General features: G+C 41.2%; 1 protein-coding gene across 3 annotated transcripts in view; it reads right to left on the minus strand.

Annotated features, from left to right (window-relative positions):
• Positions 1–19,264, minus strand: part of MRPS5 (mitochondrial ribosomal protein S5) — a 43,744-nt gene extending 24,480 nt beyond the window's left edge. Inside the window, exons 1-5 of one of the 3 annotated variants that reach the window (XM_071580979.1) lie at positions 19,105–19,264; positions 14,890–15,014; positions 13,176–13,313; positions 6,149–6,274; positions 5,610–5,843 (exon numbers count right to left, since the gene is read on the minus strand). In XM_071580979.1, the coding sequence (XP_071437080.1) occupies positions 5,610–5,843; positions 6,149–6,274; positions 13,176–13,313; positions 14,890–15,014; positions 19,105–19,112 (631 nt within the window). In that variant the 5' untranslated portion in view covers positions 19,113–19,264. Of the gene's footprint in view, positions 1–5,609; positions 5,844–6,148; positions 6,275–13,175; positions 13,314–14,889; positions 15,015–18,766; positions 18,775–19,104 lie in introns of those variants that run through there. The other 2 variants (XM_071580961.1, XM_071580971.1) reach the window with 2 other exon arrangements.
• Between the last annotated feature and the right edge of the window lie 1,037 nt (positions 19,265–20,301).

The following is a 20,301-nucleotide window of genomic DNA, read 5'->3' on the forward strand; positions in this document are numbered from 1 at the left end:
CTGAAATGGATTTTTTACTTGACTCCATCCATTCAGCCTTTTAAAGTCAGTGAAAAGCAGCATACATCTCTTATTTATAAAGTTCATTTTTTCATTTCTTCAGAAAAATCAAGTTAGCTGAAGGCAGCTAGCTTTAAAAAAAATAACTCCTGTTAAGACAACCTCTCAGAAAATGTAATACTTCTTGCTATAATTACAATACAGCTCCTGTCAGAATTAAGAAACAACCATCATTAAATATGTCAGTTGTGCTCTACGGGGGACACCAACTCCAACTGCAATCAATATTTCTTTTTTGCAAGTAACACACATGCAGGGAAGTAAGATGGAACAGTCTTCCAAGACTGGCCAACTTAAATAACCAAAGTAGCACAAAGGTAGAAAAACACATTTTTTTTTAAAGTAAAGCAAGACACACAAATTTAACTGCTTTGCTTGAACATCACACAGAAAGTAAAGCTTTCCTTAGAATATGTTGAATATTTTGATTACAAGCTAAGCTACACATCCTATCCAAATTAAATCTGAAACTTTCCTTTGGAAATCACTTTAACTCCTCACTTACATTGAAGTGGTGTTGTTAAATGCATCTGTTATTCTTCCTAATTCTTTCCAACTTCAAAAATGCTATGAAAAATAACTATACACAGTGTGGTGTAAAAAGAGAATGTTTTGAGTTTTCACTGGCTGGCAGTGTAAACTATTTCTTCCCTAAATACTGCTCTGAAACTGCAAATTACCTCCAAATTTCATACATACTGAGTAAAGGCTGTAAATCATTAAAATCATCAAATGGGTCACTTACATTATGCCTGAAGTATTATTCAATATTCTTCTTGATATTTTGAAGCTTGTATTAGACAATCAAAAGGGATTCAAAGAAATCTAGGGTTTAGACTAGATGACCTTTAAGAAGTCCTTTCCAACACAACCAACTCTTTGATTCTATGATTTTATGAAATTACAAGTACTTCTTGATACACACTTCTGTGAAATTCCAGAAAGGGAATTGTCTATTACCAATGAAGGTGTTTTGCATTGTAAAAAAAAAAATACTACTTCTATGTTTATGTTCAAAACTCTTCACCACAGTGGTAATGAAACACTGAACACGGAGCACTGTTCAGGTGAATGTTAAATATTCAGCTCTAAGTGGTGAACATTCCCTGTTCACTGCTCAGAAAGTGTTTCTGCACTGTCATTGTAAGGGACTCAAAAGAAGATGTTTTGGAAATGTCTTACAACACTGGAAAGAGCAAGAACAGTGGAGAGCATTGGGCATGACATGGGCTCTACATGTACTACCTCCAGACACCAAGCCAAATGAGACCACAAACCCATACAAAATGCAGCCTAGTCAGATCTTATTCACAGGTCTTCACACACTGCAAGAAAAGCAAGTAAGCAAATCCCTTAGGCCTGGCTTTCAGCAGTCCCACCAGCATTTCATAGAAGCAGGCAAAAATGCATCAAAGAGCAGATACTGACAAGAAGATCCCATTTTCTCTGAGTTTCTGTTTCAAAACCTGATTATCACCCCTAAATATGAATTCCAGATAGATTTGTTTCCCTTTATGCAATTGAGAACATACTTATAATTTATGTATATATTTTCCATAAGAAGAACCCTATTATCAGTTTGGTTGTGGAAAACAAACCTATTGACTTTGAAAACAATGGACAACGGAGTAAATTGCAACATCTTGGTGTAAGAAGCAGAATAGGTAAGAGATTCCTAAAACCTGCTTTTCCAATTTATCTCATGAACAAGAGCATTTCAGTATATCATAGACCGGTGTCAATTAAAGCAGTTAATACTTCTTTTACTTGTAGCTACAGTGAGATTCTGGAGCTACAAACTTCGTAACAGTGTAAAACTGGGGACTCAGTCCTTCACCAAACCCTGCTTTATCATTTACACATAACCTCTGAGATGACTATGAACATTATCAGCTTGGCACAATTTAGAGATCTACCCTACACTGAGCAGACTTCCAGCTTACAGCAGAGTGTATGAAAACCAGCAGGCACTCTGTTCCCTCTCTGAAGCCTCTTCAATTGCAAAGGAACACGAAAAAACTTGAGAGAAATATAATTTTAAGTGAAAAAATACTGCCCTTTCTCTACTCCTAGCCAGTACAATAAGTAAAGATATAGTGGAAGAAGATTCCCTTGAAAGAATCAAGGATATACAATCACAGTACATCCCTCAATATTTTTTTTAACCCACTGATCATTTTCAACCAAATTTGTCAGATGTTGAAGGCTAAAAACACTGAGGTTTCTACAAACCTCTTGTACCTATTTTCACCAGAAAATACAAATGCTGCTGAGGGAAAGCTGCATCATATGCTTAACCTCCATTTGTTACTAGAGGATCTAACACCAGAATACTAAGGAGGAGCTGAACTGCAGAACCTCAATCAGAACACATTCTTGCTTAGCACCAGGAGTCCAGTCCCACCACAGTCTCAGGTCAAAAGGATCCTTTGGGTTTGGCAGTTTGAGGTCTGTTCCTCTGATCACCTTGACAGTGCTTTACATAGAGCCAATGTCCCAATTCCTCTGCAAAATCATTCATTCTCTGAATAAAAAGACATTGAAAGAACCACATGGACCTGAAAATCCCCAACATTTTTAACAGATTGAAAGGACATCAGTATATACTGACCAGGAACTGCTTTTTTGCAAGCACATCTATAATACAAGCTGACAGTTTCATTTTTCTCTTTTGATTGCAGTACCCTTTCCTCTCATTGGCAGAACTTGACCTGACCAGAACAGCCTTCACACAGTCAACTTTAATGCAATAATCTACATCAATACTATCAGTCGAAAGTAAAATCAAGGAAAACACTGGAAGGCAAAATTCATAAATGCATAAACATTGTTTCCAACAGCTGTCACTTCTTTTAGTGGAATAAACTAAACACAGTCTTCTGTTCACAGTAGAACCATGACATTTTCTTGACTTGCTATATATTCCACCACTGACTTAGGGAGAATTTGGAACAATTCTTTAATTTCTTAAATCTTCCATTGTTACACTGAAAGATTCAGTGACAGTCTGCCAAGTCCATTGTCACATCATTGTCTCTCATGGAGTATTTGCTTTCAAGGTAATAAAATGAAACGCAATGAAATAGATATAGGAAATTTTTCAGTTGTATACTGCACTATGATGTTGGTATTAAAATTGCTCCTGAAACTGAAGACAAGCAGAAAATATTCAAAGAGATTGGAAGGCAAGACCTCCTTAAAATACCAAGGTAAATCCAAGGGAAACAGTGTATCTCAGGCCCTACAGCAACAGATACGGATTCATATATGAGGGAAGGGAACTGAGAAGCAGCAAACAACAACAGCATGGATTTTTAAAGCAGAAATCTACAAACGCTCCACGGTGACTTCCATCCACATGCACAAAGGCATGAGATCACACTGGAATGACAATGCTCTGATTACCCTAAGACTTGGTTCAAAGCAAGTCAGGATGTTTAATTAGTGCCCAATAAAATGTAAACAGAGAACATTCACAGACAGAAAGAAATTAATTAACAAAACATCAGGGAGACTGTGGAGCAAAGGTGACTGCAAGATGATCAGACAACAATACAATTGTGATTCCATGCACATAATTTCCCATTTATGATGACTTGCTGCAACACAAGTTTCCAAGTCCAAGCTTGCACTGGGTGAACATACTCCTAGGTAAAGAGAGTTCTGAAAATACGAACAAGCTTAACACCTGGAACAACTGCAACAAGCCTGAAACAACAGTGACAGTCTTTCTTAGCTCATAGAATCATAGAGTCATAGAATTGATTGGTTTGGAAAAGACCTCGAGATCATCAAGTCCAACCCTTGGTCCAACTCTAGTCCATTTACTAGATCATGGCACTCAGCGCCACGTCCAATCTGCATTTAAAAATCTCTAGGGATGGTGAATCCACCACCTCTCTGGGCAGCCCATTCCAATGCCTGATTACTCTCTCTCTGTAAAGAATTTTTTTCTGATCTCCAACTTAAATTTCCCCTGGCAGAGCTTAAACCCGTGCCCCCTTGTCCTATTGCTGAGTGCCTGGGAGAAGAGACCAGCCCCCACCTGGCTATAACTTCCCTTCAGGTAGTTCTAGACAGTGATGAGCTCACCTCTGAGCCTCCTCTTCTCCAGACTAAACAACCCCAGCTCCCTCAGCCTCTCCCCATAGGGCTTGTGCTCCAGTCCCTTCACCAGCCTTGTTGCTCTTCTCTGGATTTGCTCCAGCACCTGAATATCCTTTCTGAACTGAGGAGCCCAGAACTGAACACAGTACTCAAGGTGTGGCCTCACCAACGCAGAGTACAGAAGGATCACTTCCCTGGTCCTGCTGGCCGCGGTATTTTTGATACAGGTCAGGATTCCATTGGCCTTCTTGGCCACCTGGGCACACTGTTGGCTCATGCTGAGCTTCCTGTCAATTAGTACCCCAAGGTCCCTTTCCGCCTGGCTGCTCTCCAGCCACTCTGTCCCCAGTCTGTAGCGCTGCAGGGGGTTGTTGTGGCCAAAGTGCAGGACCCAGCACTTGGCCTTATTGAACTTCATCCCATTAGAATCAGCCCATCTCTCAAGTCTATCCAGATCCCTCTGCAGAGCCCTCCTGCCTTCCAGCAGGTCGACACTCCCTCCCAATCTGGTGTCATCAGCAAATTTGCTGATGATGGACTCAATTCCCTCATCTAAATCATCAATAAAGATGTTAAACCCAACACAGACCCCTGGGGAACACCACTGGTGACTGGCCGCCAGCTGGATGCAGCTCTGTTCACCAGCACTCTCTGGGCCCGACCCTCCAGCCAGCTCTTAATCCAGGAGAGGGTACACTTGTTCAAGCCATGGGTAAGCTCATCTTACTATAAAACACTACAGAATGATGTTGATACGTATACAAGTTCCACAATAAAATTTCAGCCCAACAGGAGTTAATAAGTCTTTTCATGTTTAGTTAGTTGAAAAAGATTAGGCTTCTAAATGTTCAAGTGACTATAGAATTTCTAGTAGTTTAAATAACAGCATTGTAAAAAAGTCACCTCTCTGCTCTACATATAGGAGGTCTAATTTCATTATGATATGTAACTACTCAGAAAAGAAAAAAATTACTATTACAGTTATTTATTATAGCTTCTTCTAAAAGCTACATAATCTTTAACTGTATTTCGTTATTTGAATTAGAATTAAACAGAAGTCTGATTTATCCCACAGGATCCTTTAAGAAACTATTAAAAAGCCATGGCTATATGTCATACTCAATACAATTGACGTTAAACACAGAAAAACATTTCATAGTTCAGGACTCCTGTAACAGGCTATGACATAATATAGTACTCTGTAACACAGCATAACATCATACAGTCTATAACAAAATACAACAGTGAAACTAAGAAGTGTTTTAAAACATTTCACTTGTGTTAACTCAACCTGTTCTTTGATTTAGCTTGCTTGTGTATGGACATTTAAGACAGAAGTACAAAACCAAATTTTCAATCACAGGACAAGTCTGGATCTCACTTTCTCCAAGCCCCTTATGAGAAAGGCTAAGTAAGAGAAGATAGACAATCGGTTTCCTTACCTCCATTAGGACCTGGGTCAGGAGGATCTAGAAGGACACCTCCCCAACACTGTCCACTCCATCCTCCCTCTCTCTTAATCCTTATTTTTCTTTTCTTCTCCCATGTATCTCTCTGCTGAAGAATTTCAGACTGAATTCTCTCTTGTTCTTCTTTTTTTCGTTGGGTAACTGCCTGGACTCTCCCAATTTGTATCACAGGAGCATTAAGACCAGGCCAGAGGAAACCAGAACGTCCTTAAAAATAACAAAGAACAATTATGTTTTATTCCAAATTGGACCGCAACTCTGAACTCTGGAAAAAAGCAACAAAATGGTAACCTCTCACATATTTCAAGTGCATTTTATAATGCAGAATTTATATTTCAAAAGCCAAAATAACATTAAACAATTATATCCCGATTTTTTTGTTTAAAGACAAAAATATCTCAAGCAGTTCTGACACCACAGAAAGGAATAGAAATGTGTCAATTTATTAAATCAAGAAACACTATACACAAAAAGGTCAAGACATGTCTTCAGCTCCTTATTTGTGACGGTACCTTCACCAATCTCTTGGCCTCTATTGAGATTCTTCCTTAGCTTTTTCTTCCTTCTCTTTCCTCTTCCTTTCTTTATTCCTGCGCCAGTCTCTGCCAAAGCCCCTTTCCATAGCTCATCAGCTGTCACTGAAATAAAAAAAAAATCTTCCATAAATAATGTATGTGTACAGCTTATATTGAAAACCAAAGCTGAACAAAAAAATTACCCCAAAACTTGAAACTTCGCTGGAATTTAAATTGTAGGATTACTGCCTTGCTAAGAAAGTAATTTCCTACCATTTGCATATGTATTTGGTGCAGATATCCTCTGCTTCTGGTTACTGCAACCAGACAGGCACACAGCCAAATGCACAGTTTTTACACAGATTTTCAAAATCGATTTAAAGATAAATACTACTAACAAGTAACCAGTAAGGTCATGAAAAGAAAATCATTCATCAGTAACTCAGAGCAGCAATACCTGGAAGCACTTATCCAAGGACACAATCAGAGACAGTCAATTTGAATCACCCCTAAAAATATCCAAGGCTTAGTCTGCTTTAAAAAGCCACAAAGCACAAGAAGTTAACCAAAACATAAATCTGCTGCTGTTCTCATGTTCTGAAAATACAACATCCCCCTTATTGTCTTATTTATACAAAATGCAAAGGGAATTTAAGGAGGAAGGAATGCAAAGTACTTCAAACAGCCTCATCACAGAACTCAGGCTTTGGTCAGGCCTCTTCACACAGTGGCTGAGTACAGGACCATGCACTGTCTTCAGGTTTTACCCAACACAAGAGAGCACGACTTAGGAAGCACATATTTAGTAGTTAACTGCAAACTACTATTCAGCCAAGTGAGGGAAATACAGGACCCCAAGGCAACTCAGACAAAAGCAAAGTACACCAGAAGGAAACAGATTATGTGAAAAGACACCACAGATGGTATTTCACAGAATCACAGGATGGGTCAGGCTGGAAAGGACCACAGTGGGTCAACTAGTCCAACCTCCCTGCTCAAGTGGGGTCATTCCAGAGCACACGGCACAGGATTGTGTCCACATGGTTCTGGAGTATTTCCAGTGAAGGAAACTCCACAGTCCCTCTGGAAAATCTGTTCAGTGCATGGTCACTGCACAGTAAAGAAGTTCTTCCTCATGTTCAGGTGGAACTTCCTGTGCATCAGTTTCTGCTCCTTGTCCTATTGCTCAGGACCACGAAGCACAGCCTGGCTGGGCCTTCTTGGCACCCTCCCCTCATAGATATTGATGAGGTCCCCTCTCAGTTGTCTCATCTCAGGGTTGAACAGACCCAGCTCCCTCAGCCTGTCCTCATTGGAAAGATGCTCCAGTCCCTTCATCAACTCCTGCTCCAGGAGTTCCTTGTCTTTCTTGTCCCAAGGAGCCCAGAGCTGGACACAGCACTCCAGGTGATCCTCACTGGGGCTTCATCCATCCAGGCAGCTGTTCCATCATAGAAGGCAATCAGGCTGGTCATTTTCTTTCTCTTAGTCCAGACACACGGGCTCTCACCTCAGAACACAGAAGCATCACCCTTGTTCTATTTGCAGATTAATGCTATTACGTGTTTGACCCAGAGGCAGTGTTACTATGGCAGTTTAAATCTTGCCTTCTCTGATTAGAAACTGATTTGTTTAAAGTAGACAAAAAAAAATCAGTAGACACTTTTAACCATGAGTATTAAAATGAACACGCTCAAATTGCTACAGTTTCCCATCAGCAAATCATTCTTGTCTGATTAATGGACTCCGGACATCCTGCCCCAAAGACTGGCAAACACACTGGAACTGGAGAAACTCTGCTATGTTGACAACACAGTGAGGGACAGGAGCTCTCCAGGATGCCCAAAGGTACCACTAAGCACCCAGCTTTATTTCTCTAAGTTTGTTTAAGGTGTCAAGGCAGTCCCTCCAAGGCTATGATGAACATCTTTCCACTCAAAAACGCTTTTCAAAGTGGGAAGCCTAACTGATTCCTTTCTGAGAAGCCTGAATCACATAACTAAAGCTCAGTACATTGGAAAGCAAGTACACACAACTCTGCTAGTCCAGGAAGCTACAAAACTGTATTCCTTCAATACAACCAAGAGCCAAATGGCCCCCAAAGAGACTACATACTCAAATAACATATTATACAAATAGTACAACAAGGCAAAATATGTAATATGGATTTCAGCTGTATTGCAGACAATTAGAAATTTGTGTATTATAGACAAGTAGAAACGCCCATGGATAACAGCAATGTTTATCACACTTCTTAAATGCTGTGAGGCAAGAGTTGAATTTGCTCCTGGGTAGGCTTTAGTCCCCGTAAAAAAGAAATTTTTGTCTGAAATTACATATTCTTTTTTAGACATTCAAGTGAACCCTGATGCCCAGAGGTTTATGAGTAATAAGAAATACCCCACAAACAGCAGCTGTTATCAAATGGCTTGAAACCAGTGTCGGGAATGTCAGCCACTAAAAATCCTTCCAGCTGATTATAACAAACTGATGCATGTAGCTGTGAGCAAAATGCAGGGGGTGGAGGGGTGAGAGATGCCAACAGAGAAACCCACCAAAGAACCCCAAAATTTATACAGAAATGCATTATCTCCTTACCATTTTTTTCCAGGAAAAAAAAAGTAAGGCAAGTAGGTAATGCATGATTCAGTAATTCCACTTTCTTAAGTGAACTTTGCGACTGTTCCATGAGTTGGAAGGTTGATCATCAATAAGCTTCTTAGCTTATTCAGAAAGTACCGTGTAACTAGCAATTTTTTTTTAATTATAATCCTGCTAGCCTGGACACATGGAAATACAATAAAGGTATTTACATGTTTCTTTGCAAGGTTATTTTTAAGCTGTAACAGTTCCCCAGTCTGCAGTTTGTGCAGCCTGACAAAGGGTCAGAACAGCTACAGAGGAGGCTGCGGAGGGGCAGCAACAAGTGGCTGCAAGGAAAGAAAAAGCTCTTGCTCTTGCACAAAAAATCCTGCACTTTGAGCTGTGCTCCAAATTTATGTACAATAAGATCATTTTAATTACAATAGAGGAAAGTAGCAAAGGTCACAGAGTAAGTAGATTGCCTTGTACCAAAACAGACCAGGCAATGCCAAGAGATCCAGCAAGAAGAGGTCAGACCAAGTCAAGTTTTGGCCTCAGGCACTGTGCAAATTCTGACAAAATTAGAATCAGATGAAAACATCGCATTTGGTACCAAAGTGCAGTTCATCTAATCAGTCTATAATAATATCATCATGTGTTTGGGAAGGAGCTGAATTTAATGAAACACATCAGAAGCCTACAGGCTACAGAACTGAGTTCTTTATAAGATGGCAGATATCACACTGATTCTAAGACAAAGTGACAAGAATGGAATATGAAAGGGATAGGCTGTCATCAAGAAGATTATAACAGTAGGGACATTGCTTATGACAGACAGACAACACAGCAATGGAGAAAATAAAAATCTGACTACAGGAAAGGTCAATCTGGCTTGGCAGCAAAGCATCAAGGTGATTAGAGAGCATATAGATAGGCAGAAGAAATGTCTTAAAGTGGAGGAAATAACTCCAAAGAGAAATGAGAATCACTGTACTGCTTTTCAAATTTGTAGAAATATTCCAAAATGAAGACAGTACAGTAGATGTGCAGTCTCATAGTGATTTATGGCCTTGTTTTATTTTGCCTTTGTAAAATAGGATGCTGCATGTATTCCTCAAGAGCTAAAACAGAACCAGACATAAAAGCCAGCAAACATTTTCAGTCAGTTACCAAAAAACATATGGTTACTAAGTGGGGGGGGGGGGGGGGAAGCGTCATATATAAGATTTTACTTTATAGACCAGAAAGAGATCCACTATTGAATTTAGCTGAAAGTGTGCTTTATGTCAGCTGATTGCTAACAACCACTAAGAGAGTCTGTATGACATCCCTTCATTTTGCTTAATTTACACAAAAGACATATGTAGTATTTTGAAAACGATTTGGGTTTGTATCTTTTTATGCTATCCCTGAATACCAGGAATAAGACAAATGTTTACTTCAGATGAATTAGGCCACACCTGAGTAACTCACAAGTATTACCAATAGACTTGCTATAAACTGTATCAGAAAACAGTATTCCAGGTATTGATTAACTGAGACTAAAAGCAGATTTCTTTGTCTCCTGCAAGATGAGTTCCCAGCTTGCTTAGAACACAAAGAGTAGTAAAAACTGAAGGCAGTAAAAGGAAAAGAATCAATTTTGTAAAACAGCTAAGTAAGCAGTTGTATAATTGCAACTCATTACATCCTTAATGCTGAAACAGCGAAACTCTTCTTGGTATACTGATAATGACAAGAGGTAACCAAGTAATCATTTTTCTGCAGTGTTCATTCTTAAAAATTGAAAAAAATGGGTTTTTTTCATTCTGATCCTCAAGTAAGACATAGTAGTCAAAATGAACAATTTAATCCAAAGAAAACTCACATAGGACTACAAGAACGTAATATGAAATGTAGTTAAGGAGCAGCCTTTCAGGAATTAGTGTTTCCAAGAAAGAACACAGAGATTTATACTAAGTACAACTGCTTCCAGTACTCAAAGCATCTAGAGACAAAACATGTCACTAGAGTACAATTTTATATTGTTGGTCTAAATGAGTCCCTCTGGCTCATTAAAATACAGTTTTATAACCTCGGAAAAAATCACAATTGTCTTTATTCTGTGTTCCAACCTACAAGGAAATATCACCTAGCAACAAAGAAATTAGGTTCTTCTTTTCAAGGCCAGGTTGAATGGGGCTCTGAGCAAGGTGGTCTAGTGGAAGGTGTCCCTGGCAGTGGCATTGAAACCGGACGAACTTTGAGGTCCCTTCCAATCCAAACCATCTATGGTTCTATGATTGGTTCCTGAGGGTAGCTAACAGAATTGATACTGTGAGTAAGAGAGAATGATTTTTCTATAGTCCCAATATCAAATAGAAGTTCTTTATTCTCACATACACCTGGATACATAGTGGATGTTGACAAAATTATGCTGGCTGGTTCAGATGACTCGGGTCAAAGATAACTCCTAAGGCTGGGACACAGCCCAACCAGTAAATAAAAACTGAGCTGCTTCCCACAGAGAAGAGGACAAAAAGCAGAAAGGAGGGAGGGACAGAAGCCTGGAATAAGAAGATCATTTTAAATTATTTCATTATAAGCTCACAGAAATATGTCATAGGACAAGAATAAATTCCTCTATGTTTTTATGTCAGAGCTGGAGACAACTGTCTGGATAAGGATCACAGATTGTCTAGGATAATTGCAATTCCTCCTATTTAAATGAATTCCTTCTATTTAAACCAGTTAAACTATTAAAAATAATAGTTATGTTGAAGGTATAGGTGCAATCTACTAACAAGAGCAAAGTAATATTTTTAAAAGTATTACGGAAGATAAGCATGCACAAGATAGAAAAGTACAGTCACCTTTCTCAGGCACAAAGCACTGTCATTTGGTTGACATTTCATTTGAAAACTATGTCACATAAATGGTCATATCTGCATTTTAAATGTTACCACTTCTGAAGTAACTGCACTGCTAGAAAATATGAGTGATTTTTACTGTTTGTATCTACTTCATTTGAATTCTGAAGATTTTATTTTTTAATTCTGTAAGAGAAATTTCTCTTTGAAAAACTGTACTTTGAAATATAAACCCCTCCATCTTCTGAATCTCATGGCTACTGTTTCTGCTGAATACCTACAGAATGTACACTTTAATTTTTCCAGGTTGTTACATCTTATCAAATAAGCCAATAGCTTTAGGTAGTTTGCCTAAAAATAACTTGTTTAAAATTTTATTAAGTCAAAACAACACAGATGCCATCACAACAAATATTTTTAATTCAGTCATCTAACAAGACATCTGGAAAAATTCCTGGTAAAACAGAGCTCATCCAGAGTTTGTGAATATGAACATAAGCCTAATTAAGGAAACGATCTAACCTACAAATTGTAATCACATTGCAAACAACTGTGGTGCTATATTTTAAATTTAAGATCAACAAAATAACAACAGTGCTTGACTTCTTAAATATTCTTGTTATTGCTTGTCTGAATGAATTTTTCCTGCAGGTGGCATCCTTAGAAAGCCTTTACCATGCAGAACCTGTGGTTCACACTGCAGCCTTTTGCAAGTCTTTAGAGATCTCTCTACCCTCAATTATTTGAAATCAGACAACAGTTAAAATTTACTGGATAAGACTAAGAGAGAGGCAGGATGACTGTTTAAACCCCAACTCTTTAGCAAATGTAAAGAAAACAAACACAGTATTACACCACTCAGATGTTGAGAATAGTAAGAGATGACCAGTTCTGAAACCCTGATTTTGCAAAGCTCTTAAATTCTGTGGATTATAAACAGTTGAAGAACTTTGACTCTCAAACTGTTGCATTTATCTCCTCCAGAGATTATGTTCTTACTATTCCTTCTCTTCCCTTATGGGACAGGATACGGAACCATAAAGCAAATGAAAAGGCCCCTCAGTTACCTCAGTTCACAGTCCTGAGTGTGAATTTAAACAGTCATCATTTCTCAGTTATGGGGGTAATTCTTTCAGGACCGGAAGAAAATACTGCAGCTGACCAGACAATTAGCAGGACATTATCAACAGTTTCTTTTTAACATGTTATTGCTTTTCAGTTATTTAATTTTTGAAACATTGCAGCTTGAACAGTCCGCCTTGCCTGTGGCTCAAAAATAAATTAGAAAATAAACCCACAATTTATATTCTCAATAAACAAAAGGTAAGGTGACTAGGAAACAAAGGGTAAGGTGCTTCTCCCTTCCCTCCAATGACATATATTGGATAGATTCACTATGACATAAAACAAACCCATAAGACAATAAACTGACTTTGTGCAAGCACTTGTGTCAATACCTGCAGTTGCAACTATGATCTTAGGAGATAAAAAGTTACTATACATAGATTTTCATGACTTCATCTCTCCAAAGCAGTTTTCTTTTCTTCTTCTCCTTATTACAGTTAACAATGTTTATCCAACTCGAGACTTACACGAATTGAAGAAACTGCTTTTCCTGCATTGCTCAACTGTCACAGTCCAGGGGGCAGAGATGGAACACCGTGTCTGGAAGGTCCATGCCAGGCTAGAATAGGAACAGCAACTCCCTTTCACCGGCACAGAAGCAAACCCTGAGAACAAACACAGAAAGGTGTTTATATATAGGACATTTTCTTCCTCAAAGCAGTATTTTCTGCAAATATACACACCAGAAGAAAAAAACAGTAATTTTCAAAGGGAATCCAACTTGAACCTTTTGTATTGAAGTGCAAAGCAGAATGTGGGGAGGAATATACTGCAATAGAAAATGTCACAAAGAGCAGAAGTGTAGACTTCTAGCATATTGCTGATAGAGAATATGCCCTCAAAAAGCAGACAAATTGTCCTAGAAGTAAAATGTGATGATCATTATGGGTTCCTGATCCAACTTCAGATATTCCACATATGTGAAGTATAGCAAGGGACTGGACCATTTCTTGCTAAGAGGAGAGTCTGAGAGTGCTGGAAATGTTTAGTATGGAGAAGAGCAGACTCCGGAGAGATCCCACCTATGTATATAAATATCTGAAGGGAAGGTAAAAAGTAGACAGGCTCTTCACACTAGTGCCCAGTGACAGGACAAGATGGTTGTAATTTAGAAACACAAAATTCCATTTCAACACATGAAAAGTCCTATTTTTTTTTTACTCTCTACTGACCAAGGCCCTGTAATCTACTCTACCTGATACTGTTATGTGCAGGGAGGGTGAACTAGATGATCTCCAGAGGCTTCCAATCTCAACTATTCTATGATTCTGTGAATTTGTGAACCTCAACTTGTGCTGACATTCTGAAAGGAGAATATACCTTCTCCATGGCCCTCCAGATTTGATTATTACAATGATAACCAACTACACATGTTGTTATCATCTCCAGAGGAGTTTATTTCACTATATCAGGGTGGTGAGGATAATGCAGAAAGTCTGCTACTCCACTAGCCAAAGGGAGCTTGTTATAACTGCTAAGGCTCAGGTGCTCACCTGCAACAAGGAAAGCAAGATATACTTTCATTTATTTACCAGTACAGAGGTTGTTCTTCAGAAGTAGGGAATCCATAATTTTCCTACTTACATCATCAATCAATCCAAAGAGTGGACACGTTCAGCAAACAAAAATGGTATATAGTCTCTTGGAATCAATTATTCAATGTTATTCAGAAGACGACAAAACTTAAAAAATAACATCTACTTCTTCCTAAACTACATTTAAAATCAATTGTTTCAGCTAGATTTTAAAAACAGAAAATAAGCATGATTTTTGTCATGTTCTGTTAACATGTCATGAACATGAACATGTCATGTTCATTATGAATAAAAAAACAAACTTTTTTGAAATCAGAACAATAGCTCCCCCTAGGCAAATAACAATCAGTTCAGTTAACTGGGATAATGTAGCAGGAAGTTCTAAAACATTCCTCTCAAATTAGTCTTAAAATGTAAATTTATCATCATTTATTCACCATTTCATTGCCCATTTACTCAGTCTTCAGTAATTCTGCAGGCAATAAAATTCTGACAGGATGGCTGGGGCACAGGAGAAAAACTCAAATGTCAGAAAAAGGAGAAACATCACTCTTGTGATGGAGGAACGTCAGAAGACCTGATCTTGGCTTCACTGAAACCAATGACAAATCTCTCATCTTCTATTTGTAAAGTGAGAGCAACTCACACTTCCAAGGCTGGCAGCAGAAGAACATAATTTCTGGGCTGGCAATCAAAATAGCATGGCTAGGAAAGCCCACAGGAGCTGGTTTCACCATATTCCGGACATTGGGAGAGAGGCTGTTTTGGATTCTGAAGTGAAGCAGGACAAGAGGGTGGAAGGAGACATGGCAAAAAAAAAAACCACACCCAAATCCACATGATTCCCAAAGTCTAATACACTGAGTGCTGATATTTAAGAATAGTATACTCACACACTTCCATACACATACTGCTACCAAGAGAATAGACACTTTCAAAGGAGAGCATTTTAAACCACAGCACAAATATCTACCTGAGCTAAACATGGAACACCAAAATAACCAAACCAAAAAGAGTTAGAGCATCCCACCTGGAAAGACACAGATGATTTTAATAAATTATTTAGGAGCAGTTGCAGCCTTTTATTTTTCCTGGTCTACATGCAAGAAATTGTTGGGTTTTTTAAGGACACACTTGAAACCAGACAGTGAAAATGTTTCCCTCCACTAAGGAAATACCACTGGTCTGTTTTTAAGCCCCTCCTGAATGTTCAGGATTTAATTGCAGTTTGGTTACAGAATGGGCATCACTTCATTATAGATTGCCCTCAGGATGAAAAGTGACCTGAAATTCATTAACTACTTAGATTTTTTTTTTTTAAAGATTGGAGGTAACAAAGTTTTCAGAGGACTGTAGAAGCTAAAAAAGAATCCAGAGGACTTTGTTTTACTTTTGGAAAGAAGGAACATGCTCTGCTGAAAGCAAAAACAATGCCCAGCTTCCAGGTGTTCGAACACAAAGCTTTAATATTCTTTTACCAATGTAATCTGGCCTTTCTTCCCACCTCAGTAGTTTTCCTTGGAAAATACAAAGGTATTCACATCGTTCATTGGGACTTTGCCTGTAACTTCAATGTATCCAATCGGCCTAGGCTGTGTAAAGGACTGTGAGACAGATTCACCCAGATTTATTAGCAGGGTACATTGTTGGTGGCATGTGCAGTGATGCTAATGATGGAAGTCACTTTAGAGAAAAACTGAAAACAAAAAGGAGACAGAAAGACATAACATGTTGCAAGGCAGCCTCCAGTGTTGCAGGTGATTTTCCCCCCTTACAAATTTCCCATTTTCATCAGGATCCTTCAAAACTCCTCACTGGATACATGCAGGCTGGTTGGCTGTTAAGCACTATGAACATATCCCCTAATGAATCCAAAACACACAACCCAGAAGAAAGCAAAGGGAAGAAGAGAGTCTTTTTCTGCTCCTGCCAGCTATTACCCAGCAGAACCCACTGAACACTACTGGGATTCACAGCTGCAAGATCATAAGGACAACAGCACAGGAACAAGGGGAAAATACTATTCCAAAGGCTCTGCAACAGGGCCAGTGCTGCTTGAGAGAACAGGGACAGAGCTGCTGAAAGGCACAGCAAAGTCATAAATAGAGAGCACTCAGCAATACAAAGGCTGAGGTACCCATGGCACTACTCTAACTACACCCACACCACCTTAAATTTATGTCCAACTCTTAGTATCCAGTGCTTAAAAACATCGCCTCATGAAAAGACAAATTTTATCTTGAGAATGCAGATTAAAAAATAGTCTATCTCAAAAATAATTACAGAACTCAGAAAATGCCACCCAGGAGAAGTTTTTTCACTTATATGGTAGTATTTCTCATACATCAAAAAGGAATTTTCCCAATTTTCCAAGCAAAATTTCAGAATTCTAACAAATATAGATTCCTACCAACTGAAAATGTCCAGGATGACATAAGAGGAAAAAGGTAGAAAGAATGGGAAGAAAACAATATTTGAATTACAAAGCAAACCACTTCACTCCATTATCTTAAGATAGATGTCACTGCCCAGGTTACTCTGATGGGGTAATAGATGACTGATACAGGTTTCCAAAGGCATAGCTGTCCTGCCCCAAACTCTGTAACTATGAGTACGACCTGCATGCTTAAACTCCATTTATGACATGAAGTACATGTTTACTGCACATGAAGAAAATACAGAAACTGCAGCAACCTTGTCCACTGATGATGAGCGTAAAGTTAGTTATTTTATACAGTATTTATCACATTTCCTGTACAGGAGAAGAATAACATATATATATTGATGCTACATAGCAAAATGCAAGCTTTAGAAAAACCTGACATTTACTTAGGAAGTCCAATTAGCACTGCTTAGATACAAAACAATTCTTCTCTAGCTCTTGCGGGCCCCATTGAAGTGACAAGGGACTGTGTGCAGACACACCCAGAGCAGTCCCCACCAGGCTGTGTGTTGGCTTTGAGTTCATCCCTGGCCATTTAACACTGCGCCACAGCAAGCCCTGCTAAAGGGTCACAGATGCAGCCACGCGCAGCACACCCCAAAGCACATTTTCTATGCTGGAGTTAATGCCATCATAGAATCATAGTCTCATAGAATCGATTGGGTTGGAAAAGACCTCCAAGATCATCAAGTCCAACCCTTGGTCCAACTCCAGTCCCTTTACCAGATCACGGCACTCAGTGCCACATCCAATCTCAGTTGAAAAACCTCCAGGGATGGTGAATCCACCACCTCTCTGGGCAGGCCATTCCAATGCCTGATTACTCTCTCTGCAAAGAATTTTTTTCTGATCTCAAACTTAAATTTCCCCTGGCAGAGCTTGAGCTCGTGCCCCCTTGTCCTATTGTTGAGTGCCTGGGAGAAGAGACCAACCCCCACCTGGCTCTAACTTCCCTTCAGGTAGTTCTAGACAGTGATGAGCTCACCTCTGAGCCTCCTCTTCTCCAGGCTAAACACCCCCAGCTCCCTCAGCCTCTCCCCATAGGACCTATGCTCCAGTCCCTTCACCAGCCTTGTTGCTCTTCTCTGGACCTAGTCCAGCACCTCAATATCTTTCCTGAAATGAGGGGCCAGTGGAGGGAAAATCGGTGCAAGGACTGATCAAACTCAAATACATGGATGTACAGACCCCCACTCCCCCAGTGACCAGCCACCCTGGAATCATGGGACATTCCTTATCTCCCTGGTCCCGCAGCAGCCTTGCAGTGTAACCACAGTGCAGAAGGCAGCATGGGCTGACCTCACCTGGTCACACCTCAGATCCATGGGAAAGTGGCAGGGATACTGCAAACATCCTGTCCATGCTGCTCTGTGTGTACACGGATGGATGTACATGTGGATATATGGATGTACACATGAATGCATGGATGTGTAGACAGATGGACAGATGTACATATACATGTATAGATGTGCACATGGATGGATGGATGGATGTACACCTGGATGTATATATGTACATGTGGACAGATGGACATGCAGATGGATGGACGTGCAGACAGATAAATGGACGTGCACATGGATATACGGAAGTACACATGGTTTATGGATGTGCACATGGATGGATGGATCTGCACATGGGTATGTACATATATGTACACATGTATCCCACAATATGCATGTACAGATACATGGATGTGCACATGGATGTATGGATAATGCACACGGATGTACACAGGATTTATGGATGTGCACATGGATGGATGGATCCGCACATAGGTATGTACATGGATGTATGGATGTGCACAGGGATGGATGTACACATGACTGATGTATGCACATGGATGGCTGGATCCGCACATGGATGTGCACACAGATACATGGATATGCACATGGATGTATACACAGATGGGTGGATGTGCACACCGCAGCAGGCGCCCTTCCATCAGCTCCGGGCCCTCCCTCCTGGAACGGCTGCCCAGACCGGGACACGTGCCCGTGGGCGGTCACCGCTGCCCTCCCCACCGCGCCCCCCGGCACCTCTCTGTCCCGCTCCTCTCTCATTTCCCCATTCCGCTCCCCACCTCTCCATCCCGCTTCCCCGCTCCCCGTCCCGCTCTCCCCCTTCCCATCCTGCTCCCCCGCTCCTCATCCCGCTCCCCCCTTCTCCATCCTGCTCCCCCCCTCCCCACTGCGCTCTTCCCCTCTCCATTCCGCTCCCCCCCTCCCCATCCCGCTCGCCACCTCCCCATCCCGCTCCCCTGCTCCCCATCCCACTCATCACCTCCCCAACTCGCTCCCACGCACCCCAGCCCGCTCCCCCGCTTCCCAGCCCGCTCCCCCGCTTTCCAGCCCGCTCCTCACCTCCCCAGCCCGCTCCCCTCCTCCCCATCCCGTTCCCCCCTCCCCATCCCGCTCCCACCTCTCCATCCCGCCCGCAGCGCTCCCGCCCACGCGCGCCCGGCCGCCACCACCGCCGCCGCCATGTTGGCCGTGGCCGTTCGCGGCCACCGTCCCGGGGTGCCCCTCGCGCTGCCTGAGCGGAGCGCGGGCGGGGCCGAACCGGAGCGCTGGGGCGGAAACTCGGCTGGAGCTTTTCGGAAACTTCCCGGCCCCTTCCCGAGAGCAACTGCTCCGTGGCCGACCCAGCGGGCAGGCAGGCGGCGAACAGCCCCACAGGGAAAGCCGGCGATGTCTCCGCGTGGCGGGCCTGAAGCCGCCGGGGCGGGGAAGGCGCGGGAACCGGTACCGCAGGGACGGGAATTGCTGGAAACTGTTTTTCCTCAGTGGTGAGGGCACTGCAGGGAGACTGTGGGAGAGGCGAGGGGGTTCAGCAGTGCCTGTGGTGCCCCTAGGTGTTCGGGGTCGAGGCCGAGGTGTCTCTGCGGGCGCTGGAGCCGGAGGACGGAGCGCTGGGGTCAGGCTGCGGTCACAGGCCTCTCGCTTAGAAGAGGCTTTTCTCAGGTGCCGCCCTTGGTGTTTCACCATAGTTTAAGCTGCGCTTTTAAAGGTTGATCATGCTTCATCTTCCGGTGCTTGGAATAAATGCGTTAGGGAAGTGTTTGGGTTTCTGCTCTCATTACGGCTGTACTGAAGTCCACAAAGGTCAGATTCCTTCCCCGGGGTACAAGAAGCCAGTTTCAGAGTTGCACAAAAGTGGGTGGTCAGTGGTATTCCACTAATCAACCACACCAGCTATCAAAGATTTTACTATTTATACATTTTAACAAACAAAGCAATCTTTCCGTGCCTGTACAGCTCTGGAATTGTGTTCAGTTCACAACAGAGCTGAAATATTGCTGACTATTTTTGCACCATTAAATGTGTGACTGTGGTAAAAACTTAGACCTGTGTCCCTCTCATTTTGAAAGGCTTTGTTGGAAGTTCTCACGTCAGTGTGTTCACAACTTCACTGAGTTTTCTGGAAGGAAACACAGAATTTTTTAGGTTGGAAAAGACCTCTGAGATCATCAAGTCCAACCTATGATCTAATGCTACCTTATCAACTAGACCAACGCACTAAGTACCACATCCAGTCATTTCTTGAACACCTTCAGGGATGGTGACTCTACCAACTCCCTGAGCAGTCCTGTTCAATGTTTAACAACACTATCCATGA

Source organism: Pithys albifrons, chromosome 2 (genome assembly GCF_047495875.1).
Source record: "Pithys albifrons albifrons isolate INPA30051 chromosome 2, PitAlb_v1, whole genome shotgun sequence".
NCBI classification, from domain to species: domain Eukaryota; kingdom Metazoa; phylum Chordata; class Aves; order Passeriformes; family Thamnophilidae; genus Pithys; species Pithys albifrons.